The 27,522-nt window shown below is 46.6% G+C and overlaps 1 protein-coding gene across 4 annotated transcripts in view; it reads right to left on the reverse strand.

Moving 5' to 3' along the window:
- LARP4B (La ribonucleoprotein 4B) overlaps positions 1 to 27,522 on the reverse strand; it is a 639,242-nt gene that overhangs the window by 288,429 nt on the left and 323,291 nt on the right. For all 4 annotated transcript variants that reach the window (XM_078663295.1, XM_078663296.1, XM_078663294.1 and 1 more), the window contains one exon: positions 25,363 to 25,614. In XM_078663295.1, coding sequence (XP_078519421.1) covers positions 25,363 to 25,614 — 252 coding nt within the window. The remainder of the gene's footprint in view (positions 1 to 25,362; positions 25,615 to 27,522) is intronic.

Below are 27,522 nucleotides of genomic sequence, written 5' to 3' on the forward strand. Positions count from 1 at the left end.
TTCATCAATCTGGACAGCACCACATTCAACTCCCAGGAAGGCGATGGACTCCGAACAGGAGGAAACACTTTCTTCAACCCTTCCAAAAAATCCTTAATCACAGGGACCTGGAAGAAGGAAGTCTGTGAAGGGCATTTCCTATACGCAGTCAACGCTGCGATGTGAACCTTAATAGATTGAAAATTAAGGCCAGACTGAGACAGATGCAGGAGATATGGAAGGACCACATCTTCCTTGCATTTCGTCGGATCATAGTTCTTGGAAGTACACCAGATGCAGAACCTCTTCCACTTGTAGGCATAAGATGTCCTAGTGGAAGGTCGCTTAGCCTCCTTGAGAATGTTCATGCAATCCTCAGGCAGATTCAGGTGTCCATATTGTTGAAGAGACCGGTGTAGCAGATCCGTGAACCACCACTTTCGGGGCCACTCCGGAGCAATGAGGATCATCCGTGCTCTGGACCGGGACAGCTTGATGAGCACCGCCGGAATCAGGGGAATGGGTGGAAAAGCGTACAGAAGGCAGAAAGCTGTTCGACCAGCTGATCCATAGCGCATTCCCCAGAGTCCCCGGTTGGTAATAACTGGAGGCGAAGTCTCTGCATTTTATGTTTTCGGGGGTGGCAAACAGATCTACGTCTGGAGTGCCCCACCTCTCGAAGATGCCTTCTAGAACCTCATCGTTCAGAACCCACTCGTGGTTTTCTTGCACGAGCCTGCTGAGAGCGTCCGCCTGAGCATTCTGCACACCTGGCAGATGGGTGGCCGTTATCGTCAGTCCTCTGGCTAGCAGCCAATGCCAGATCGCCTGCGCTTCCAATGACAGGGTGCGCAATCTCGAGCCCCCCTGATTGTTGAGGTAATACATCGTGGTCGTATTGTCCGTCTGCACAAGCAAGGAGTTGGTCTGGAAAGACGGATGAAAGGCCTTCAGTGCCAAGTGAACCGCTCTGAGTTCCAGGAAATTGATGTGGTACGTGGATTCCGCGGGGGACTACGTTCCCTGAATCTGTAGCTGGTCCGAATGCGCTCCCCAGCCGAGGAGAGAAGCATCCGTGACGATAGTCTGACTCTGAATGTCCTTGTGAAATGGAACCCACTTGAGGAGATTTTCCGCTGAACACCACCATTTCAGGTAGGGCATGAAGGGACAGCCTGATCCTGTCGTCCCAGCTCCCCCGCTTCTGGTCCCACTGGTCTTCCAGACATTCCTTCAGCTGCCTCATGTGGAGCTGTGCATGTGGCGTGAGGAAGATGAAAGAGGCCATCGACCCCAGTAGAGAAGACACCGTCCTCACTGTTGTAGATGGAACAGCCATGAGAGCCTGAGCCTTCCGAAGGATCGATAAGCGTCTCTCCTCCGAAGGAGAGACGCTTGCTGAAAGAGTATCGATGGAGGCTCCCAAGTACTGTAGGCACTGGACAGGAGTCGGAACAGATTTGGACATGTTTATGCGCAACCCCAGTTGGTTCAGCAGAACGGCCGTCCTGTTGAAGTGCAATTGCGCTTCCTGGAAGGTGGAGGCTTTGATCAGCCAGTCGTCCAGGTACGGATAGACAAACACCTTGTTCTTTCTCAGGTGCGCTGCCACCACCGCCATGCACTTCGAGAAAGTCCTTGGAGCAGACTTCAGTCCAAACTGTAGCACGGAGTATTGATAGTGATTGATGCCGACCAGGAACCGCAGGAACTTCCGGTATTTCCGTGCAATGGGCACATGGAAGTACGCATCTTGCAGATCTATTGCGCAAAGCCAGTCTCCCCTCTGCAGCTGAGGATAAATCTGGTGCAGACAGCATGCGAAACTTTTCTCTGCGAATCCATTTGTTTGCTTGTCGCAAATCCAGAATGGGCCTCAACTCGTTCTGGTCTTTCTTGGGCACCAGCCAGAAAGAACCGCGAGTAAAGACCCTTTCCCCTTTGAGACAGAGGGACGTCTTCTAGCGCCCTTTTTCTTAACAGGGTATCGGCCTCCACTTGTAACTCGGGCAGTTGGAACTGCGAGCAAACCGGTGGAATCGCTGGAGGCGGGCTGACGAAACGAAGACTGTATCCATTGCAAACAATATTCAGCACCCACTTGTCCGGAGTAATTTTTCTCCACTTTGCCAAGTGATTTTGTATGCTTCCCCCCCACCGGAGCGGGTAACGGAAGAGGGGGGAAGTAGCACCTCAGGGCCTAGACCCGGCCGGGCCTTTAGGCGTTGAGGAGGACTGCTGGCCACCTCTACCACTCTGGCGCTTCTGGAATGGGCGCCGCTGGTACTGCTACAGCTGTTGTTGCTGCTGCCCAGCTTGGCGGACCTTTCCCTCTTCCCTGTGCACCGAAACGTCTCTGGAAGGGACGAAAGACCTTCTTCTGTTCTTTCGGCTTTTCCAACCCGACGGCCGTCAGGGTTTCAGCCTCAGCCTTCATGCGGGCCATCTCCTAGTCCGCAAGCTTTCCAAAGAGCGTAGCACCAGAGAACGGCAGGTTGGCGACTCTCTGCTGCGCCTCCGGTTTTAGTGAAGTCAGGCGTAACCAGGCATGACGTCTCAGATTCATTCCGTGGCAGTATCCATGAGCTGCCAGGAGAGAGGAATCTGCAGCCGAGCTGATCACCTGGTTGGATACCATCATGCCCTCGTTGATGATTTCCTGGAAGTCCTCCCTCCTGTCCCTAGGAAGATGTTCCAGAAATTGCTGCAGGGACTCCCACAATGACCGGTCATAACGGGCCAGCAGAGCAGCGGCGCTGGTGGCCTTCATGGACGTAGCGGCTGTACCGCAGACTTTCCTACCCGCCGAATCCATCGAATTGCTCTCCTTATCCGGAGGTACCGTAGAAGGGGCAGTAGCATGCTGTTTTCTAGCCGCAGTGACTATCCCCGAATCCGGCACCGGGTCCGATCTAAGGAACGCCGGATCTGAGTCTGGGGCCCTGTATTTTTTCTGCAACCGGGAAGGGGCAGACTTCTTTGATGCCGGAGTCAAGAAGAGCTCATCGCCGGTTCCTCGTGCCCTGGCACCAAGGGCAACAAGAGGCGAGACAACGGTCGCTTGTGCAGGGTCTCGACAATCACAGATGTCGAAGGTGTGGGCAAGTTAGCGAAATCCCCAGCTTCGCTGCCCCTCTCAACAACACCTCTTGAAACGAGACGATATCATCCACTGGGGACACTCTCGTACGCGGTGAGTCTGATAAGGTGGGGGAGTATTCCCGGGCACTGGAAGAATCCGTATGCCGGGTATGACGTGACCTTGACCTGTCCCTCTGGCGACGGGATCTTGTGGAAGAGCGGTGGTCACTTCTTGACCGGTCCCTCCGTCTGGACCGTGACCTCGACCTCCGAGGCCTGGGGCGATCCACTGGCCACACAGGAGGCAGCTCCCTCGTTGGAAGTTGGGGAGGCCGAAACGGAGGCCTAGGCTGTGGAGGCCCAGTAGGTGATGATGGAAGATCTGGCAAAAACACAGACCTTGGAGGAGGACGCGGCGGAGGACGATGAGGTGGAGGAGGTAGAGTAGATTTGCGAGGAGTATCCTTCAGCAACGTAGGAGGCGTAGGAGACCTGGGCCTAGAAGGTGAATAGGTCTGGGAATACGCAGAGTCCGAAGACCGAACCACTCGCCTCTTCTTCTTAGCAGGCCTTGATGAGGATGTTCTCGAGGCCGTTCTCCTTTCAGACTAGCGCCAGCGCCGCCGCGACCGTTGGCTCGTGTTAGTAGAAGATGGGCTGACTACTGAGCCATGGGACACAGTCCTGGCCCTTGATCGCCTCCTTGACGTCGAACGGCGGTGTCGCCTTGACGGAGAGCGACGGTGCCTCCTGGACCCATCTCGACGTCGATGGTGTCTCGACATCGATGAAGTCTTCGACATCTACCTCGTCCGAGGTCGACGTCGAAGTCTTCGACATCTACCTCGTCCGAGGTCTCGACGTCAGCCCCCTCGACGTCGAATGAAGACGTCACTTCGACCCAGAGCCCTGGGGAGACGGGGAGCAGATAGTGGTCATCCCTCTCGATGCCGAGGCTATCGACGTCGACGGAGATCTGTGCCGTTTTCTGGCCTTGTCTTGACTGAGGAGCCCCCCAGAGGCCAAAGCACGGGCAGAGGAAGAAGTCCCTCCTTACCCAGACCCACCTTGTTCCCGATGTCTTCATAGCTCCATGCCCTGGAGCCTAATCTTCTCTCTGTCCCTCAGGGTCTTCTTGGAAAAGGACCTGCAGATCTCACTGTCTCCCTTCTTCTCATGTCCCTGAAGACTGAGGATACACACCCTGTGAGGGTCTGATTTTGCCCTTCTTCCTGGCACACTCAGGACACTTGACGAACAAGGCAGGCATATTCGACAAAAGAGTGGCAAAACTGGCCAAAAAACTCCAGCAAAAGGAAGAAGAAGCTGCAGGACGTTGAGTGAAACACTCTAAACACTTTAAAAGTGCCAAAAAATTGAGAAAAACACCTAAAAAGGGAGAACTCAATGCTCCAGGGTCCTGCTAGCAGGAGCTGGAAAAAAGAACTGAAAGTAAAAGGAGTTTGCTGTGCATCATGGGATACCGAGGGTCTCTGGAGAGTTCCTTAAAGGCACGGTATCCCTTTTCCAAACATATAATGGCAGCCTATGGGGGCTTGTCTGTCCATCCCTTCCTCTCTATCATTCCAAGGATTTTGTGAAGGGGAAGTTTCTCTAGGAGTGAAACTTAGCAGACTGTGTTAAATGTGATACTGGTGGAATGACCTTGGCATTTCTAGTTGAAGTACTGGACAGTGTAGCCTTGCAGGTATAGGCTGCATTATTGTCTTTAATTTTCTCTTAAGTGTCTATGCAGGATTGCACAGAAGACAGCTTAAGAGATTATTTTTGATTGCTCCGGGGTCCATGCACGTGGGCGGGACTATTCACTAGATTATGACTATAACAGAGCTCCCCTACTACAGAACCAAACTTGGAAGCCAGCCAATCAGGCAGCAGCACCCTCTAGAACCTTCCCCACAGAGAGGCAAACCCACAGATTTTCGTAGCACTAGTGATAGTAGTATATCATCATGAAAAGGTAAGCCTCTACGGGGAGAAGGGTGGGTCGCATGTGAATCTATGAAAGATACCAATACTGGATAACTGAAGTTACAGGTAAATAACTCGTTTTCTTATCCAGTATCGGGGTATCTTTCATAGATTCACATGCTTAGAATCAGAGCAGCTAGCAGTAAATAATAATAATAATATGCACAGTGGGTGGTGGGTATCATAAGAAGTTCAAGAGGTACCATGTCCAACCAATACAAAATATAGCAACATATGTATATTATGAGAAAGAGTAAATCATACACATCACCAATAATGGTCAAATACAATAAATAAATAAAATCCTTAACATAGTATGAACAATATACACTCTCATCATAAGGCTTACCTTATTAAAAAGGTTTCTTAGTACTGCTTGTCCAACTGCTGACTCCACTTCGGTTGCCAGATCCAGGCAATAATGCAGAGTGAAAATAGGCACACTTTTCCAGGTCGCAGCCCGGCAAATCTTGTCCATAGACACACCAGCGAACAGTGCCGTAGATGAGGACATTGCTCTGGTAGAATGAGCTTTAGGCTTGTTAGACAATGGATGACCTGCCTTGCAATGGCAGAATTGAATAGCGGATGCAATCCATCTTGAGATAGTAGCTTTTGATCCAGGTAATCCTGGCTTGTGACCACCATATGAGAGAAATAATTGATCAGATTTCCTGATGGACACAGTCCGAGATATGTAAAATTTCAAACATCTTGTGACATCTAAAGTATGTAATGACTTTTTCGCCCGGAAGACGGATTAGGAAAGAAAGTCCGCAATATCACAGGCTCATTGAGATGAAATGAAGTAGGAACTTTAGGAATGAACGTGGGATTAGCTCGCAAAAGGACATAATCATTTGGAAATTTTAAATACGGTTGTCTTATAGTGAACGCCTGTATCTCACTCACTCGTCGGGAAGAGGTGAGTGCCAATAGCAGAGCTGTCTTCCATGAGAGATATTTAATATCTGCTTTATGAATGAGTTCAAAAGGATGTTTCATCAGTTGTTGCAGAACCAGATTTAGTCTCCATTCCGGAGGAAGAGCTCTAATAGGTGGGAAAGTTCTGAAAAATCCCTTCAGGAACTGCTTAACGAGACAATTGGAACAAAGTGATGCCATCCCAGAAGACCTTCTGTATGTAGAAATAGCGGCTAAATGCAATTTAACAGATGCAAACATTAGACCAGATTTAGAAAGTGACAACAGATAAGGAAGAACCTTATCGGGAGAACATTCCAGCGGATGTAAGTTGTTGTTGCTGCACCAGTAACAGAATCTCTTCCATTTTAGGGCATAGGTTCGCAATGTAGAAGGAGCTCTTGCTTTATTCAGAATGTCTCTGCATTCTTGAGGTAAGTTTATGTCCTTGAAATCTGTGAGTCCAGGAACCAAGCATGGAGTTGCAGTTGAGCTGGGCAAGGATGAAGAATCTGTCCTTCGCTCATTGATAGCAGATTCGGTAGTATCGGAAGGTGGAATGGCTTGCACTTAGAGAGAGCTGGAGAAGTTCTGTGAACCAGTGCTGACGTGGCCATTTCGGTGCAATCAGAATTATGCAGCATGGTTCCTTCTTCATCTTGTGTAGAAGCCTCGGGATCAGAGGAGAGGGAGGGAACGCGTAAGCAAAGATTCCAGTCTACCTCATCATGAAAGCGTTTTCCCAACTCGTGAAGAAAAGGCACTTCGATTGCTTTTGGTGGCAAAGAGATCCAGATTTGATTTGCCCCACTTCTGAAAGATATTGTCTAGTACTGTTTGATTCTGCTCCCCTTCGTGGCAAGATTTTGTTGTCCTGCTGAGAGAATCTGCCATAGTGTTCTGTACTCCTGGAAGATGTTCAACTTTGATTGCGATATTGTGCAAGAGAAGCCACTTCCAAATGTTTTGAGCTTCCTGGGACAAAATGTGAGACCTCGTACCACCTTGCTTGTTTAAATAGTGCATGCAAGTGGTTTTGTCGGTTCTGATGAGAACTGCAGATCCTTGAGTTGAGGTAGAAAAGACTGCAGGGCCAGTGAAATTGCTCGAAGCTCCAGAAAATTGATGTGCATTTTTGCCATTGCTGAAGGCCATTTTCCTCTTACGCTGAGGTCTTGAAGATGGGCACCTCAACCTTCCAGGGAAGCATCAGTACTGATGATAAAATCTGGAATTGGAGGCTGAAAAGTGAGTCCTACGGAGACATTCTTGAAACTCCTCCACCAAGAAAGCGTTTCTTTCATAACTGGAGTTACTTGAACTATGTCGTCTAACGAACTTGAGATCTGGAGCCACTGAAGATCTGATGGGAAGCAAACTTTCTTTTTAGAAGATCTGATGCCAGAGATGAGGTGAGATATTCTGCCTGCGGACAAGAACGCCTTGTCTTGAATAGTGTTTAGTTCTGCTCCCAGAAATTGAATTACTTGAGATGGATAGAGGCTTGACTTTTGGGCGTTTAATGAGAGGCCTAGAGAGTGAAACATTTGTAGGCATTTTGTTGTTGCGAGAGATGCCTGATGAAAGGAAGGAGCCTTTATTAGCCAGTCGTCCAGCCTGAGATGAGCTGCTACCGGAGCTAGAAACTTGGTAAAAACTCTTGGAGCTGAGCGCAGGCCAAATGGGAGGACTTTGAATTGGAAATGTGCACCTGCCAGTGAATCTCAGGAACGTCCGATGTTTGGGATGAATTGGGATGTGGACATTCGCATCCTGGGGATCTAAGGTGGTCATAAAATCCGCATGATCTAGAAGCCGCAGAATCTCCTGGAGTGTTACCACGCGAAAGGATTTCTTCTGAAGGTACTTGTTTAGCATTCGTAAGTCTAAGATTGGCCTCCAATCCCCAAACTTTTTCTTTATAAGGAAAAAGCGAGAATAGAATCCCTTTCCTGTTTGAGAGTGAGGAACTTTTTCTATTGCCCCTGTTGACAACATACCTTTCACCTCTTTCCTGAGTAGAGAAAGATGCAGAGGGTTTTTCTTTAGAGGTGGATGAGGAGGGGGAAATTTGGAGAACTCCATGGTGTGACCAAATGTTATTATATCTAATACCCACTTGTCCTTGGTTATTTTCATTGTTGAAATGTTGGGAATTTTTTTGAACTTTGAATGCTTGTGGCATATCTGGTGCAGGTGCCATAGGAGTGTCACTGTCTTCTGGCAGAATCTGTGCCCTGAGGTTAAGGTTTCTTGCTTTGCTGTCTGTAAGCAGCCGCTGGAGGATTCCTATAGGCTTGCTGTTGGTAATTATATCTGTATTGACCTTGGTTCCCATGTTGATATTTTTGGTAACCCCCATGAAAGGAGTAGGAACCTCTACCTCTAGCTCCTCAAAAAGGTGTCTTCCGATACTGTAAGGTACCCAAAGATCTTGCAGTATCTGTGTCCTTTTTAATTTCCTGCAGTGCGTCATCAATATGTTTGCCGAACAAGAGGTCGCCATCAAAAGGCATGTCTGGGATTTTCGTCTGGATTTCAGGGTGAAAATTAGTGGACTTTAGCCAGCCCTGACGTCTAAGCGTAGCCGCTTCGGCGAGTTGACTAAATCCAAGAGAAGATCTATATATATCTATATCTATATATATATCTATATATATCTATATCTATATATAGATATATATATCTATATCTATCTATAGATATATATATATATATATCTATAGATAGATATAGATATAGATATATATAGATATATAGATATCTAGGACTTCGGAAGCGGCTCTTTAACCCTCCGTGATAATTTTTCTTGCCTCTATTTTCTTGTCATCAGGCAGATATTCTATATAGGGCGAAATGTCTGACCACAATTGTTGATCATATCTGCCTAAAACAGCTAAACAATTTGTAGCCCGAACTGTAGCGCCTGCCATGGTAGTAAAGCGTTTGCCTATGTTGTCAAGGCGCCTACCATCTTGGTCAGGTGAAGCTGTTATATGAGCGGAAGGATTCCGAGATTTCCTCTGCGCTGCTTTGGAGATAACGGAGTCTGCTTTAGGGTGACCGAAAAGGCAGGCAGGGGCATCATCCGGCGCCTTGTATTTTTTGTCTATCCTAGGGAGGATCGCAGGAATGGAGAATGGAGTTTTCATGTTCTTTACTGTCTCTTCCCATATATGATCAATTATGGGGATTGAACAGGCAGACCTTCTGTTTGGATCTTTAAAATCATATAAAAACCATCTGTCTTCTGTACTGGCATGGACAGGTGAAACCTAGAAGATGCCCTTTCCATAATGGCATGGAAACCTCCTATGTCATCGGGAGGGGAGTCCCCAGCTGGAGGAACCGGTGCAGCTGGAGTCGGGAACAGATATTCGTCCCATTCATCTACGGTAGTGGGTGAATTAGGAATTTCTCCATCCTTTGCTACTGTGTCCCCATCATCTTGTAGCAACTGTGAAGGCAATGTCACCTGGGGCTCAGAAACTGGTGTTGCAGGGGTCACAGGTTGCATCTCTATAGGTGCAGAAGCTGTTTGTGGGGCTGGAACTGGAGGAAAACGGCTATTATAGTCTTTTAACATTGCTGTAAGGTCTTGAAGCAAAGTTGCAGGCATTTGAACCACTGGCTCTTGATGGAACAATTCTTGATGTCCTCTTAAAGACTCACGTGGTTCATAGTACTCCTCCTCTTCATCATCATCCTGATATTTTATTCTGAGTTGTGAAGGATCATGAGCCTGTCCAAAGGGATCATCGTCATCTTCATATTCCTCTAATTAATGGCTAGGAGGTAAGGATGAAATTTGAGACACTTCATGATAAAATTGTTTGGAAGACCATAATTTAGAGCTCAAAATCGGCGTAATTTGTAAAGGTGTGGGTTTTTTACGCTTCAACGTGGCAGAAATATACGTTGACGGTGATTCATACTCTGCCGAGATGGCTGAAACAGACGGCATCGTCGATGTTATCATAGATGTTGTGAACGGAAAAGACATCATCGACAATGTGGTAGTCGACGTCATGGTTGACGTTGTCAACGGTGAACTCGTCGTCGACAGTATAATCATAATCCACGATGGGGTCGTCGAAGGTAGGGTCGTCGATGGTGGGCTCGTCGTCGGTAGCGTCGTCGACGGAACTGGAAATATCGTTGACGGGATACTCGTCGACGAAGGGAGAGTCGACGGTGGAGGCATCATCGACGGGATCTTCGACGACGAAGCAGGTGTCGACGTGACGAGGATCGTCGACTACGTTGGGACACTTGTCGACGGTGGCGTCGACGGAGATTTCATCGACGATGTACTTTTCTTAGACACTGAAGGTCCACTCACCTTCTGTGGAGATTTTCTCGTCGACGAAGTTTTACATGTCGACGGAGGGTCATGAGGAGATTTTGAGGTAGTTTTTAGAGAAACCTTAATCGTATCTCTAGATTTCACCTCAGAAGAGAATGATGATTTCTCTTTTTTTTGAGGAAGAGTGAGGATGTCTTCAATGTTTTACTCAGCTTCTCAGGAGGATCCCCAGATCTATCCCTCTTCTTGGACATGGGGGTGGAGGCTTGAGGACTTATTCTGCCATCACCTTCAGATACCACTACAGAGGATGCCTTTAACTTCTCCAACCAAACCAGCAGACGTTCTTCTCGATCCTTCAAGGTCTTGGCAGGAAAGGTTCTACAGATCCTGCAGTCCTTGACCTTGTGAGCTGGGTAGAGGCAGTAAATACATTCTTTATGTGGATCCTCAAAGTGCAATCTCTTCTTCCCACATGAAGAACATGCCAGAAACAAACTCTTCTTGGAATCAGACATACTTTTTCTCAGGAAGAAAGGTTAAAGCAGGGGTCCCCAAACTACGGCCCGCGGGCCAAATCTGGCCCGTCTAATGAAATGGATTGGCCCTCTTGCCGCGTCCACATCCACACAGGGTTAACAGGGTTATCGAGTTATTAGTTACATGCGCAGACCGAAGCCTGCCTCAACTACTTCACTGGACGGCGTATGCGCGCGTCTTGCGCCTGTGAATTGGGCCTACGCGCGCGTCTTGCGTTTGTGTGTGGAGGGTGGGCGGGAAAGAGACTGGTGTCCGGGACAGGCGCGGGGACCGGGAGCGGCACGGGAGCCTTGTGGGCCGGTGAGTGCTACCGTGGATGGAGCGGGTGGCAGTGGGTCCACAGAATGAGAGAACTAAAATGAGGATCAGCGCGACGGGAGGAAAAATGAAATGCCGCTATTTATGTTATGTCTGACTTCTGAAGAACATGCATACCTATTTGGACACAACAAAGTTAATCGTTACATTTGGCAGCCATAAAGTATATTCCCATCCAGAAAAAAAGCACAACGGGTCACAAGAGAATGCTGAAAACACATTTGCCTTCCAAATTCAAACTGCACGTGAAAGCATCAGGATTAATAGTCATAAACTTCCTGTGATGTGATAGAGGTCGAGGAGCATATTAACACAAGTCACGTCCGGTGGTGCCTTGGGGGCGCTTGTGTTTTTGTGTGTTAGCATGATTTACGTCACGTCAGCTACCCCAGGCATTTTTGGTGAACTGAAGTTCCTCCCACACTTTAGATTTGTAAAGTGTCCCCAAGCCAGAATGCCCGAGGCATGCCTTTGTAGCATAGACAGAGGGTCTACTTTTCTATTGAAAGATCGTAGCTCCATCCAAACAGTAATAATAATATAATTTCTAGAGCGCATAGCTACTTCATTTGAGGTGTCCCAGCGCTAGTTAACAGCATCTACCCGCCTACATGTAGTTATCAAACCCTCCTACATGTCTGAACTAAAAAAACAAGTGTTACGTTTTTTTCTGAACAGTTCTTCCGACCGAGCCTGAAAAACTGCTAATGGCAGAGCATTCCACAATTTGGGTTATAGGTACCCAAAGACTTACCGCCCATACATACTTTCCTAAATCTAGGAAAAATAGCCAACATCTCCCCTACTGATCTGAGGTTGCTCTGGGGTAGATAAGGTCTGACAAACCGTTGCAGTTTCTCCCTCCACTGCAGAAATTTGTTTGTGAAAAGAACATTTTTCATCCACCCAAATGCTGAGATTCGTGGCCTTGGGTTTGGATTCCGGTACAGGACCCAGCTCCTTGGGCCACCATCTCTCCCTTACAGTTCTCACGTTTAGGCCCAGGCTTACGGGGGTTATTGGTAGCAAACGGTGCATTACAGGAGGAAAAAAGTGACATATGTGCAGGTTACAAAAGCGTACGTACACAGTACAAGTAGACTAGGTATAATACTGCAATAAATGGAGGACACTCAAACACAAGAACAAACGTTACTTAGGCAATGGTGGCACTTGTGCAAGTATTGAAAGCAAACAAGAGGTAGCAAATAGTGTGTTACAAGAGAAAAGTGACGTGTGCATGTTACAAAAGAGTACCAAACACAGAAGGATAATACTGCAATAAATGTAGTATTGCAGTAATAACTGCAAATAATCTAATAAACCTCCGACACAAGTGGCGCCAAGGCCCAGCAAAGGGCAGCTGCAAAAAAAAAAAATGTCCCCGGCCCCTCATCACAGATAGGAAAGTTGATGTGGTCCCCGCCAAAATAAGTTTGGGGACCACTGGGTTAAAGGAACAAAACTGAGCAGAGGTGCTGTAGAAAATCTGAGGGTTTGCCTCTCTGTGGGGAAGGTTCTAGAGGGTACTGCTGCCTGATTGGCTGGCTTCCAAGTTTGGTTCTTTTTACAAAAAGACTAAGATACTCCCACCTCGTCGGCGGGGATGATTCTAAGCATGTGAATCTATGAAAGATACCCCAATACTGGATAACTTGGTTATTTGTTCAGGCACACAACTGAAAGCCCCATTTCTCTGTCCCAGCAACTGATTGACCCCCGCTTAGCGCCAAGAAACTGCTGGTGAATGTGCGCTTTATAAAAAAAAAAAAATCTGATGAATGGCAGTTAATTGTCTGTCTTGGAACGTCAGGGGACTCAATTCCCCTAATAAGAGGCATAGCTTGTGGAAATGTTTGGTTGACCACCAGGTTATGATAGTAGCCCTGCAGGAACCTCACTTAAATAAAAGTGACGAGTTGGGTTTGAAAGACAAACTTTACCAACAGATCCTTTGCTCTTCGGCCCCCACGAAACAGAACGGGGTGGCCCTTCTCTTTCACTCCTCAGTTCCCTTCAGTCTTCATGCTACTAAAACAGCAAGGCTGGGCTTTTCTTGATGGCTCAGGGGGACAGAAGGGGAAGACCATGTAAAATTGCCACAGTTTATGCACCCAATAACGGTCAACTTGACTTTTTAAAGGCATTTTTAGCAACGCTGGAGGGGTTTGCCACAGGAGACATAATCCTACTGGGGGACTTTAATCTATTATGAAACCCGGCACTAGACATGACACACCAGCACAGGACAGCAGGGGGGATATTTAACAAGTCGCATAAAACTTCTCTTCACCGCATGAGGGGAAAGCTGCCGACACGCTAGTAGCCAAAACTCAAGAGAGTTATCTTGGATCCCTTGACCTTCCACAGGTTTCGGCCTCTACGAACGAGGAACTCAGCCGCCCCATCTAGGGAGACGAGGTTCAGAGAGCGACTGACGCGCTCAAGCTGCAAAAGGCCCCTGGCCCAGACGGGCTAAGTGCTCAATTCTATCGTACATTCGCACCTGAGCTGACTCCTTACCTGGTGACCCTTTAACGGTTTTACCATCTCTAATAGACGCACACCAATCAGGATTTATCAAAGGCCGTCAGACCCATGACAACTTACGGAGAATAGAACACATCATAGAAAAAGTGCAGAAAAAAGGGATCCCGGTGGCTCTCCTTTCGCTGGATGCGGAAAAGGCCTTCACCCGGGTTCAATGAAATTTTATAGGTAAGGTACGGGCAAACTACCACTCTCCCAGGTCCCAAGTCCTGGTAAATGTGATGGCCTTGGACTCCTTTAATCTCTCACGGGGAACGAGGCAGGGCTGCCCTGCTATCCCCCTGCTCTTTGCCCTAAGCATAAAGCCTCTGGCAGAACGGATCAGGGTAAATCCAAACATTCAGCTCATTCGGCTCAGATTAGCACACGATCTCCCTCTTTGTGGACGATGTTCTGTTACCAATCACTGACCCGTTGAACTCACTGCCGGCCAATTTAAGCGGCGCTCAATTGTTTTGAAACAGCCTCAGGCTTCAAGGTGAACCTATCTAAATCTTTTTTGCTCAACCTGACTCTGTCTCCAGAGGTGTTGGGGGTGCTGGAGGAGACCTCCCATTTCTACAGCACCTGTAAAGAAATTACATACTTCGGTATTATGCTTACCCCTAAATTAACTGATCTCTATAAGGCCAATTAGCCGCCCTTGCTGCGACAGCTTAAAGCTGACCTGAGTAGATGGGGTCTGCCTTCAGCTCATGGATAGGGAGAATCAATGCCATTAAGATGAATGTCCTCCCCAGGTTATTATACCTATTCCAAGGGTTACCGATATCGGTGCACAGGGAACTCTTTGCAGAACTGAAAAAGTTAACTATTAAATTCCTCTGGCAGGGACTAACAGCCCGTTTAACACACCGAGTATTAACCAGATCGCATGGAGAGGGGAGTTTGGCCCTCCCAGACTTCCTGGGTTAGTATAGAGCTGGCCAACTCTAGGTGATAACGGAATGGTCCCTCAGGAAGTCTGAGAAACACTGGATCCACATGGACCAACAGATCACAGGCAGGACTATCTGGGTCCTCTTATGGAAGAAGAAACAACATAGGCCTCCGAATGCTTACATTAGCACCACCACAGCTACCACTCTCCAGGCGTGGGCTGCACTCACACAAGAACTGCCCCAAACAACCTTTCCATCCCCTTACACTCTCATTCACTTTAATCCGGAGTTCCCCCTGCACTTCAGGAGAATGATTTAGGGGGAGGAGGGCGGGTGGATGTCTTATGATATCCGAATTATACAAAAAAGGGGAACACCTGACTTTCGAGGAGTGTGTAAAGGCATTCCAGCTGCATCCTGCAGAGGACTATCATTACCTAGAGCTCATAAATTGGGAGCAGCAACCCCAGGTGCAGCTGGCCGCGACCAGGGACCTGCTCCCAATTGAAAAGTTCACACCATCAGGGGCTTCCACCAAGGGAGCCATTTCCTTCCTGTATTCCCTTTTTCGGGCATTGAGCCCACCGGCGGCACGAGACACCGAACATTTTGGGACTCTATCCTCGCCACTCCCCTGAGGGAGAAACAATGGGGCACCCTATACAAAGACATTGCCAAACACAATCGCTCTATGTTTCTGAGAGAGGCCCACTATTAAATTATGCAGGACTAGTACCTGCACCCCCAGAAACTACATATAATATTCCCCAAGACCACGGACAGATGCTGGAGTGGTTGAGAGCTTTTGGGAGACTTTCTCCACATCTGGTGGGACTGCACCTCTATCCAGCAGTCCTGGAAGGAGATCCTATCTCAAATTAAACTGATTCTAGGCTACCTGATTCCAGACACCATAGAACATACCCTCCTGGGGATCCTGGACCCCAACCAGAAATGTCATGGGGAACGCTCCATCATGTGGCTGTGCCAGGGAGCCACCAAAATGGCAATAGCTGCAGCTGGGAAGGTGGAGTCCCCATCCCTCACACAATGGCTTACTAGACTATGGCGAGCACTAGCAATGGAACGAAAGACAGACATAGCAGTCGATGCGAGGAGATTTGGTCCCCACTGGTATATTTGTCAGAGGGTCTGCCCCTATTTGCATGTGGCTCAAGATTAGGAGCTCTTTATTTTATTTATTTATTTAATATTTGTAAGGCGCAATGAATCATCCCCAGGGGGATCTCTCGGCACTCGGCAATACAGAGATAACATGCCCATTGGCCGACCTAGGCTCCTAAAACTGCCAGGTCTTTAGGCTCTTTTTGAAGTAAGCCAAGGAAGTACAGCCCCGTAATGCTTCTGGCAGCCTGTTCCAGTGGAAGGGAGCCAGATGTGAGAAAGCCCGCCCTCCCGTTCTCACTTTCTTGATTTTGCACGGGGCTAAGAGATTTTGGTTACTGGATCTTAATTGACGCCCCTGCACGCCCCTGCACATATGCTCTTACCTTCTTTTTTAAGTATGCCGGACTCAAGCCTTGCCTTGCCTTAACAATCAAGATCAAAAGTTTAAAGACTGCTTTCTTCTTAACAGGCAGCCAATGTAGGGACTGCAGCAGGGGACGGGGTACGTCTAGGTTTGTTCAAAGCCATTCTAGCTGCGGTGTTCAGCAGTACCTGGAGCCTAGAGAACAGTTCTTCTCTGGCCCGACCAATAGGGAATTCCCATAGTCCAGCCTACTCACAATCAACGCCTGAATGAGAGTCTTTCTTGCTTCCAGAGGGATCCAAGGAAAAACTTTCCTTAACATTTTGAAGATCCCAAAACAGGAGCTAGACAGTGACTTTACATGATTTTCAGAAGATAGCTTGCTGTCCAAAATTATTCCTGGCCTGCTTTGTGGGGGAAGGAGAATCCCCCAGTTCCGAAGGCCACCACTCTGGAGTCCATAGTTCTTCCGCCTTTCCAAAGAGGAGAATCTCCGTCTTGTTGGAGTTCAGCTGGAGGAAATTGTCCGTCATCCAAGCCGCAATGTTCAACATACAAGTCTTAAACTTCGTTCTAGTGACCCCAGGATCAAAATCAAATGGAATAATCACCAGTGTGTCGTCTGCATACTAGATCGTCTCGAATCCAGACGACCGTATAATAGCAGACAACGGGGCCACGTATATGTTGAACAAAGTTGGGCTTAGGATAGAGCCCTGCGGCACCCCTTTGTCCATTAGGGTGGTTGCTGACAGAAATGGCTCTAGTTTGACCCGCTGAGATCCCCTTAACAGAAAGCTTTTAAACCATGCTAGAGCTTGACCCTCAACATCAATCTCCTGTAATCTGCAAAGCAGGATGGAATGTGAGATGGTGTTGAAGGCCGCTGATAGATCTTAAAATACCAGCACAGTAGGAGTCCCCTTATCTAGGGACATTCTGATTATGTCAATCACTTCCATCAGGGCGGCCTTCGTGCTGTGTCCAGCTCTTCACCTCTTTCATATCTAAAAGATTGGGGCCTCTCAAAGTACGCTGAGGGTGAGACTTGATCCCCATCCCACCCATTAAAGCCGCCCCACCATTCAACCAGAGTCCCTATGTAACCACCATGATGCACATGTTTTTTGATTATATGTTTTTTTTTTCTCTTTGCTCCGTTTATTTTTCTTTTCTTCTTATAGTTCAATGTTTTGGGCAAGGAGAACAAGCGTTAATTAGCTACTTTCCCGCATCAGAGCAAGATTGATGTATGGTACACGTGAATGTTTGGATCAACTAGCTAGGGACACAAATGTAAGAAGTTTAAGGAGGCTTGGAAACAAACTGTGTGTATTTTTCTTGATATCTGTAACTCTTGGCCTGTAAACCATGCTTGTTGCAATTGCAATGTTGTTGTTTAGATATAAAATCACTAAAAATATTTTGAAATAAACACAGAGGATTGATTCTATTGGTGTAGGTTGGTGTGGGGTGTAAAGTGCTGACCCTACACTTGTATGAAGGGAGAAGTGTCAGAGCTCTAGCCAGGAGGCCACTGCAGTTGGGACCACCAATTACAACTGCCAGCGCAGTCAATTATGGTACCCACACAGGTGATAACCATCACACTGCTGCAAGGTTGCAATTTAGATGGTTCAGCACACCCCAAGTCAGAGCTTTCCAAACTCTGTGTCGCGACACGGTACTGTGATTGTGTCGCACGTTGACGCTGGTACTGCGCATTACAAGGTCTGTTTCAGTTTCTTAAGGAACTTGCAGTTCATCTTGTCCAAGCCGGTTTTATTAATGTAGTTATGCTTTTAAACAGCACCAGTTAGGCTCAAGGAAAATCGGAGAGCTTTACAATGAAAATGCGGTACAAATAGAAAAGGCAGTTCATATGCCAGGGGTATGTGGAGAAAGGAGAGGCACATGCGCAGTCCGGTCCGCAGAGGCGCCCCTGCTACCCATTCCCTGCAGGAGTTTTAGCCCGGGGACAAGGAGCAACGGCAGGGGAGCACAATCCTTTGGCCGCCGGGCTCCGCTGTCTGTCTGGGCCCCAGTGGCACGGAGACGCCCAGGCGCCACAGCCACAATGAGGATCAAGCCCCCCCGGCTGGCCTGATTGACCTGCTGCAGGGCTACGTCATGGAGGTGCTGCGCCAGCGGGCGCCGGACCTGGTGGAGTTCGAACAGCAAAAAAAAATGATCATGAGCACCACTTCCTCATCACCTGATGATGCTCTATAAACAAATGAAAAGTGGAGAAGGTGAAGGTAAACTGGGTTGGTAATGCTAGAAATTATTTTTTATGCTTTATATTTGTTTATTTGAGCTGACACTACGACCATGCTTTTAACTGTACAAATTATAAAGGGCTCTTCATGGGCAGCGGCAACTCTGCAGCGTGCTACCCTTGAAAAGCACGCTTTTACAACAGTTCGCACACAACGTCAGGCAACACAGGAATGTCAGAGATGCACGTCAGTAACTACAAATGTCTATTTTTGTCCTGTTGCCGGGTGACATCAGAGCCACAGGAACATGAGTCAGGAATGAAGGAGGAAGTGGATCCACAGGTAAAAGAACATTCCCTCCCAATGAGGAGCATGTTATTAGGTACTGAAACTACATCATCCTTGGTCTGCTTATCAACTTCGTCCAAAGAACCGAAACCTGCTTTAGCAACCCCAGAACAGCAAAGTAAATACAGGAAGGGCATAAGGTACCTTGAGGCCAGCAAATTCACAGCAAAAAATATGAATAGCCCTCATGTCATAGCTTTCAGAAAGTTTAACCGTGGGTTACAATGCTGGTTCACTTTTAAACTAAATGCTTTGGTCATATATTTTTTGACAACCACAAGAAAATGCTAATAGAGTTCAGGACAGGCTTGCGATACTACAAGTGGGGAAACTTGAAAGCTGAGAAATACAATCAGTTGGGAGTTCTCGGACAGTGAGTTCTGAAGGAGGTGGGGGCACCCTTCGAGTGCTGGTGGTGGACAGCTGGGGGTGTACAGTTCTAGCTACATACCTATTTCTGTTCCCAGGGAGGAAGTCTCTATACATTTTGTTATTTACAATTTCTAATCTGTGACATATGTATTTGTCCTTAGCTCTTATATACAGTTTAATTTAACCTCCGGTTTGCTAGTAAAACTGAATTATCGTGTCGCGAAATTATGCATGTCTAAAAATGCAGTTAATTTAACCACCGGATTGCTAGGAAAACAGAATTACCGTGTCTCGAAATGATGCATGTCTAAAAAGTGTGTCACCAACATGAGAAGTTTGGAAAGCATTGCCCTAAGTTATAAGAATGGCTTGAGCAACAGGTAATGAGCTGACGTGTAGTAACATGGGCTCAATTACCTTTCTACCACCTGTAAAACTGTCTAGGAAACAGATTGCTGCATAGTTTAATGGATGAAACTAGTATGACTTTCAGGCAGGTCCAATAAGAGTTGGGTGCTTTTGCCTCTGGTGGTTTCCAGGGGTTACACAGTTGACAGGGTTAATCTGTCCAGTGGACCTTGATAGCAGTGCGCCTGAGAATATCATGTGAGCCAGGGAGGTGCAGCTGGACTGTTGAGGAGCTCGTGATAACCCTCTACCGGGGGGCGGTAACCAGAGCAGGCGTCAGCTAAACCAGGGAAAATGCAATGCGCTCTGGGCAGCGTGGTTCAAAGCACCAAATCGGCGGGGCCCTTGGTGCACCATAAGGTTAATGGGTATGGCCGAGTATGATTTGAGCACTCATTACACTCTGCTACAACGTGTTTGTATTTAATCCCTGTATGATTATATGAAATGTTTGGAACTGTGGATACCTACTGGAGGGTTTGCAGGGAAGGGGGAACAATGGTACATTTGTGGGGACCATGCAACACTTTAGAAGAATTTTGGAAAGGCACATTAGACCAAATCAAAACGATAACAGCAATTGAATAGGAACCCCCTGACCCTATTGTTCGGAGAGACTGGCAATGATTCAGAATATTTGCTCAACTACCCAGGTAATCTCCTCACATACATGCTTTTGGCAGCAAGGCTCAACACTGCACATTGCTGGTAACAACCCAAACCTCTCCTGAACATATGGTATACTAAACTAAGGAACACCCTCATATTATACACAGTGAACCTTTGATAGCTAGATCAGCAAGCAGAACCACAAGGGATCAAATGGGGCTCAACAGCAGTTGTCCTGTGCACGTGTTTAAGCATACAACTATTACTTTGAGATGCATTATATCACAACTTGTACTCAATATCCGTTTTATCTCTGCTTAGTATTCTACTATAATCATATGCAAAAACCTTTGACGACAGCATGGTGGAAAATAGGATGCCCTCTAACCCCATACCTCATCGAGCTTAACTTTAAACTTGTCACTTTGGTTGCAAATCTCTTCCTGGTTTACTTCTGGAAAATAATACGTTGACAATTTATTCCCAGCAAATTGTTCCCTTCCTGGGGCTGACTGAACCATCATCACAATTTACATAGTGAACATGGTATTGGTGGGAGTAATAGCAGGTTCATACAGTTCAAAATATGTTTTTACAGAAGTCCATTTGAATATCTAACATGCCACACTTCAAGCCGGTACCTACTATCAGAAAATCTGGAAAGATGGGTAAGTGTTCCCTTAGGAATGTCACCATAATTTGATGCCTACAATTGCTGCCAACTAGAGAAATTTGATGTAATTTGTTATCACCTTGTTTACTGATGGGGCTAGTAACCATTTACTGATTGCATCTTGTTACTTGTTGTGCTTTTACCTCTGGAGTCTGTGAGTTTTTGGTCTTGCCTCATATTTTGTAGATTTTGAACACCATAAAAAATACACAACCATCGACCTTTTGGACTACCTCAGTACACCCAAAGTAGCCAAGAGGCGTTACTTTGAATTGTCTTTATATCTAAGAGGTCATAGATGTTTCCTCATTAAATCTCCTCAGCCCATTAGTATCCCTGGTGTATGTCTGCTTATCAGTTTACTTTTCTGTCTGAGCTGGTTCTAATCAGTTGTTCACTAACCATCGTGGACCGACTTGCGTGAGCTAGAAGTAGCACACCAAAATGATGACAAATCTGGCAGTGGGAAAACTGTGGAGATAATCAGTTCTCATTCCTGCAGATGTGTGATTCCCATCACAGCCAATCCCCCACCTGAGATCTATTTATTTATTTATTTTGAGAGTTTTATACAGCGCGAACAAGATCTTTGCAGATATCAGAGCGCTTTACAAGTAAAAATACAAAGTAAAAATACAAAGTAATAAAGCGTAAATGCAAAGTGATATATGAGGTAGTTAGGTACAAGGTGCTAGTTACATAGGTAGGTCAAAGGACATGAGGTAGGTCACAGGTGTGGTAGTGTAGGTACACTGAGAATAGACAAACAATTGCGTCAATAGCATAAAGTGCAATACCAAGGAGCATATACTTGCTTAAGCGTGTTTAGAGTATTTAGAGTTTAAAGGTGGGCCAAGTTGAGGTGGGTGTGTGCAGGATGTAGAGTCCCACAGGTGCGACAGTAGAAGGGAAGTAAGGATCGTTGAGGTGGAGAGGGTAAAGTGTGCGAAGTCAACCAGGTGCGTCAACAATATAACAATATACATAATCAACCAGGTGCATCAAACATAACAAAATACAAAGAGTGAGCGTATACAATTACGTAATTCGATAATACGGGTGGTACAATAGGCCAAGGTCGGGCAGGGCTTACAGGGCAGATTCATGAGTGATACGGAGTAATAGGTCATGTGTATTTTGCCATGAGGATCGCTTTAACTTCTTTCTTAAAGATTGTGTTGGAGGAGATGAGCCTTGTTTCAGGAGGGAGTGAGTTCCAGATCCTGGGTGCCATTCCTGAAAAGGAGCGTTTATACGTTTTTTCCTTCCGAAATCTTCGAGGTTTCAGCAAAAGATTGTTTGTGCTTCTAGTAGTTCGGGAGCCACCCGAAATTGTCAACTTTTGAGTGAGGTAGGCGGGTGAATTCAGATGCACAGCCTTGTGTGTCATGCATGCGATTTTCAGTTGAATTCTGGCTTCAAAAGGTAGCCAGTTCAGTGATTTAAAGTCCGGGGAGATATGCGAGTGTTTTTTTGAGCCTGTGACGAGTCTCGCTGCGGCGTTAAGGGACGCTCTTAGGGGTGCCGTTGTAGTTAGGGGGAGCCCGCAGAGGGCGGTGCTACCGTATTCTATGTGCGGGATGACTATAGATTGTACTGCAGTTTGGAAGTCTTTGGCAGGAAGGAAGGGTTTAAGTTTTCTCAGGGTATTGATTTGGAAGTTCGCTCCTTTGGTTGCCTTGCTGATGTGCTGCTGCATGTTGAGATTGGTGTCAAGTGTAATGCCTAAAGATTTTGCTGAGTCTACTACGATGGGCTGTACATTTAGAGCCGTTAATTGCTTAAGCCATGTTTGAGCCGTGGATATTTTAGCGGGAGGTGAGATCAGGAGGAACTCGGTCTTCAGAGCATTGAGTTTGAGGTGATTCTCAGCAAGCCAGGATTGGGTGTTTCTGATCGTGGTGTTCAGCAGCATGATGTCCTTGGGAGATTGTATTTTGAGATAAAGTTGGGTGTCGTCAGCATACATGTGAAAGTGCACATTAGAAGCCTGTAACAACGTAGTGAGAGGTTCCATAACTAGGTTGAACAGTGTTGGGGAGAGGGAGGATCCTTGAGGGACGCCTAGCGATACAGTTACCGGAGAGGACAGCAGGTTGTTGCTTTTGATTCTTTGTGTCCGGTTGTGTAGAAATGAGGTGAACCACTTTAGAACAGTCCCAGATATGCCCATTCTTGTGTTTAACAGTTCGAGTAAGTTCTCATGTTTAACTGTATCGAATGCTGAGGAGAGATCCAGAAGGATGAGGAGACAGGTATCGTTTTGGTCTAGGATTTGGAGGGCATCGTCCACTATGTGAGTCATGGCAGTTTCGGTACTGTGCCCTGCTCGGATGCCTGACTGATAAGCGTTTAGGAGATCAAACTTATCTATGTGTTTAGTCAATTGTAGTTGTACGCATTTTTCCAACAGTTTAGCGAGAGTGGGAATGTTTGTAATAGGGCGGTAATTGTTTAGATCAGTGGGGTCTGCTGTTGGTTTTTTTAGTAGCGGTGTGACTTGCCCTACTTTGAGGGCGTTGGGGATGGATCCTTGTTGAAGAGAGCTATTGATAATCTTAGACCAGAGTGGGAGAAGCCAGGGGGAAAAGTCTTTTACAGCATTAGCAGGAAGGGGGTCAGAGAGGTGATTGGAAGGTTTCAAGGCGCTGAGCAGTCTGCCAATTTCTTCTACGGAGTAAGTGTCAAAGGATGACCAAGTAGCATTGTTCTTTGGTTGAGGCACTGCTGTGTGTCGGGGGTTGGAGTACAGGATAGCGTCATTGAGATCGCTTCTTATTCTCTCAGTTTTTTGGATAAAGAAGGCAGTGAAGTCTTCGCAGGAAGGAGTAACGTCCATGGAGCTGATTGTCTGGGGTTGCTCTTTAGATTGTGTTCTGACTAACTCAAACAGTTTTCTTGGACGGTTTTTAGCTTGGGCGAGCTGGAGGCTGAAGAAGTCTCTTTTTGAGCGTTTTATTTTCCTGAAGTAGGCGTTTCTCTGTTTCTTTAGACTTTTTAGGTGCACTGCAGAGGGGGCTGACCTCCAGGTGCGCTCTGCCATTCGCATCGCCCGTCTATCCTCATTGAGGCTTCCGTCATACCATGGGTTGGAAGTCTTCTTGGACGAGACTCTTTTTAGTTGCATGGGCGCCACCTCATCGATTATTGTGGACATAGTATTGAGATAGTGGTCAGTCAGAATTTGAACGTCTGTATCGCCGGGAGGGGGAAGTAGCCGATTGCAGCTGTTGGGTGGTAGGGCGTTTGGGTTGAGTTTCTTCAAGTCTCTTTTCCACACTTTGTGCTTAGGGGGTTGAACTGAGTTAAGTCTGGTTTTTTCCTTGATGAGGAAGGAGACAATATGGTGATCTGACCAGTCACAAGGTTGGATTGACTCCAGTTGAATAGCGCCCTCTTTGGAGATGATAAGGTCAAGGGTAGAGCCTCTCTTATGGGTCGGGCCATTGCATATTTGGTTGAGATCAAGTGCGTTGAGAAAGCTTTTGAGGCTGTTTACCACTGTGTCACTGCTGTCATTCCAGTGGAGATTGTAGTCGCCAAGGAAAATTTGGGTGTGCTGCCGTCCTGAGTTGGCTGTAATTGTATCCATGAGTTGTTGGACGAAGGAGAGATTGTCCCCAGGTGGGTGGTATATAATGTGTAGTGAGCATACCGGTTTGCTTTCGCTGATGATATCAAGGCAGAGGTATTCACAGGAAGTAAGAGAGGAGACGGCCACTTTGGAGACTGAGAGGTTGCTTCTGTAGATGCAGGCAATTCCACCGCCTATCTTTTTGTCCCTGTCAAGTCTAATGATACAGTAGTTGGGAGGGACTAGGATATCCAGTATAGGTGTAGAGGAATCAGACAGCCATGTTTCAGTCAGAATGGCTAGGTCCAGTTCCAGGGACATGATGAGGTCGGCGACCTCCGTGGAATGTCTTTGGGCCGATCTGCAGTTGAGAAGTATGCATTTAAGGCTAGGGGTGCAAAGGGTGGAGGATGATTCCAAAACGAGGGGTACATTAGTGAGGTTGTTGGGGACAGCGCCTCTATTGTTATCCTTTTGGTGCCTGAGGTGGTTTGAAATAATCGTTGGGATGGACATGTTGTTGGTAGCTAGTGGCTTTATTTAAAATAATTTAGTTAATATATTTTAGTTGATGCCCTTTCACTAGACTACAGCTCTTTCAACTCTGTATTTCTTGAAACTAAGTAGGTCACCGAACAGAATGGACTGGGCATGAACAGAGTGATCTCCTATCTAGTCTTGTGATCCATTCACATTAACTCATGTTTGCACAGCAGTGGCTTGGGTGAAAGAATGGAACCATTATTCTACCTTTGTTTGGTACTAAGAGCGTTATCGGTTTCAATACTGTCACCCTTCACCAGTATTCCAAACACTTCTGCATCTAAGAATTGAAGTGGCACAGGGGAGTAGCTACTCAACAGACCTTAGAGAAAGGGGATCACTTTGATTTTGGTCTTATCTAGATAACAAGAAAATATTTCCAAATGCCCGTTAAGAACAAGATCAGACTCAAACCAAATTTAAAGACTCCTGTTACCAGTGTTATACCAGCAGACAAAACTATGGCTGAAACATAATAAAAAAGACTGTTGTCTTGATCATTATAGGACATGACATAAAACAATAATAAAAGTCCTTTAAACATTGAACTCACCGTCCTCTACCAAGGCCATGGGATGTTTCACTACTACATGGTTCCATTCGACATGCACCCAAGTCTTTCTTGATGAAAGTTGTACTGCTTTGAATTCGTGTTCTAGGTTGTCCTTGTGGTCGTGTCTGTGTACCTCGGACACCATTAATAAGACGTTCAGTAGAAAAATTAAATATTGTTGGACTGTCAAGAAGTCCACGTGCTCTTTCTGCATTTGGTATTGTGTGCCGCAAATGTGATTTACTAGGATTCCTGCAAAAAAAGTAATTGATAAGTGATTTGTTTCCTGCAATATCAACAAATCGAAGTTCTCAGCTTAATCTTGAGCACATTAGAGTAATACAATTAAATATTTATCTGAAAATGTTACGAAATTAATTTAGAAAATCTTTTTAAAAAGCTGCTAATATACAACGGCAAACCTTTAATAATATTTTTTTTTTTATTAACTCACATCAGAAATGGGTTCCAACAAACATTCAAATAGAAAAAAGGACCTCGCTAAAATGTATTGTGATGGCTACTCTGCTTTTGTGATCTTCCTAAGATCTCGGGATCGGGGAGTCGGTGATAAACCCACAGCAACAACAAGGTGTAGGTTCTGCCAAGAGATTACTGTTTAATGCACACAATACATATATATGGCAAAGGAAAGGAAGAATGAGCGATAAAACGTCTCGCTATGATGCGAATGTTCCCATCCAAACACAGCAAAAGAATGTGACATAAACTATACAATACCCATCAGTCGTTGCCCTGGTCCTAGGAGGGCCGAGGTCCAACCGTCCTCTGCAGAAATACCGGTCCCGGTATTACTCCAACAGAGGACACCGTGTAAAGTAACGGCCGAAAATGCCGTTCGAACACGACTGATGGGGCAGGAAATGCTTTTGTGTTAACAGCGCGTGTGATGGCGTCTTTGCGCTAAGAAGACACAACACTCGGGAACGCCCAGCCGGGCACTCTACCGATGGGTCTGGTTGTATTAGAAACCCAAGCAGAGACGTGGCAAACACCTCCCTTGGTGTGCGTCTCTGCCTCACACTACGTCCAGGGAGCGTAGAACCCAACGCTCGACCCAGACTCTTTAAGAGACTCCTCACGATTTGAAACAGAACGAGCAGCCGCTCGCCCTACCTGCTACGCGGTCCTGTAACCCAGAACTGCGGGTCCGTTTACTTCAGTACGCTGCGTGGTTCAGCTTCCTCGGTACTCAAGAGAACTGCGGGAAATCACGGCGGCCGGCAAGAATCCGAATATCCGACAGCGTTCCCGTCGTCCTTAGCGTCTTAAGTACGCATTTCCGAGTGCGCGCTATCCGCGCCAGGCATGCTGGTCCTTGTGGTCCGTGTCCGCCCGTGATGCCGTGTTCTGCGGCTGATGCCGCTGTCATATCCCTTGGAGTCACGCCGCGTCTCGGGAATCCTGACAGCTTTCCTGTAAACATACATACTCAAGTGCCAGTATGTATGCACAAACTAAGTTATGGAGTGTTGTCAGTGGAGAGACTCAGGCATCATACTCCAATGTGTCTTTGTCACCAAAACAAGTTGCAAGTCATTTTCAGAAAGAGGTGAGGAGAGCAGGTGAAGGAAAGTAGGATCTGATTTCATGGTTACCCCCACTTTTTGCTGGTGCCAGCCTCTGTGATTCCTCCCTAAATTTAACCATGGTGAGTACTTCGGCACGTCACAGATTGGACACTGGTGTAACCTTATCAGTCCCTGGTATATGGTACTAAGGTACCCAGGGCATAGGTACACCAGGGGTCCCCCCATGGACTGAAGCATGTATTATGCGACCAATGGGAGACCACTCAAATTGGGACTACAAGCCTGCCATTGCAGCCTGTGTAAGCTGGTGCTAACTTCACTTACAACAGATATACATTTTCTTAAATTTGAGGTCACTAACACTTAAAACCTATAAGTCACCCCTATGGCAGGCCTTTCAATCCTGAAGGCAGGGTGTTTGGTTAGAAGTGTGAGGGTGCCCCTGCATGAGCAGGACGTCCCTACAATCCCCAAGGTCCATTCACCAGGTGCTGTAAGTGTGTCAGCCTTTATGATACATTTAGTGGCCATGCTTCATTACGTGATGGCTAAAAAACTGATGTAATGAACCCTGGCATGTTTGGTAGCAAAGATGTTGGAATCGTAC

This window comes from Lissotriton helveticus, chromosome 10 (assembly GCF_964261635.1).
Source record: "Lissotriton helveticus chromosome 10, aLisHel1.1, whole genome shotgun sequence".
NCBI lineage: Eukaryota > Metazoa > Chordata > Amphibia > Caudata > Salamandridae > Lissotriton > Lissotriton helveticus.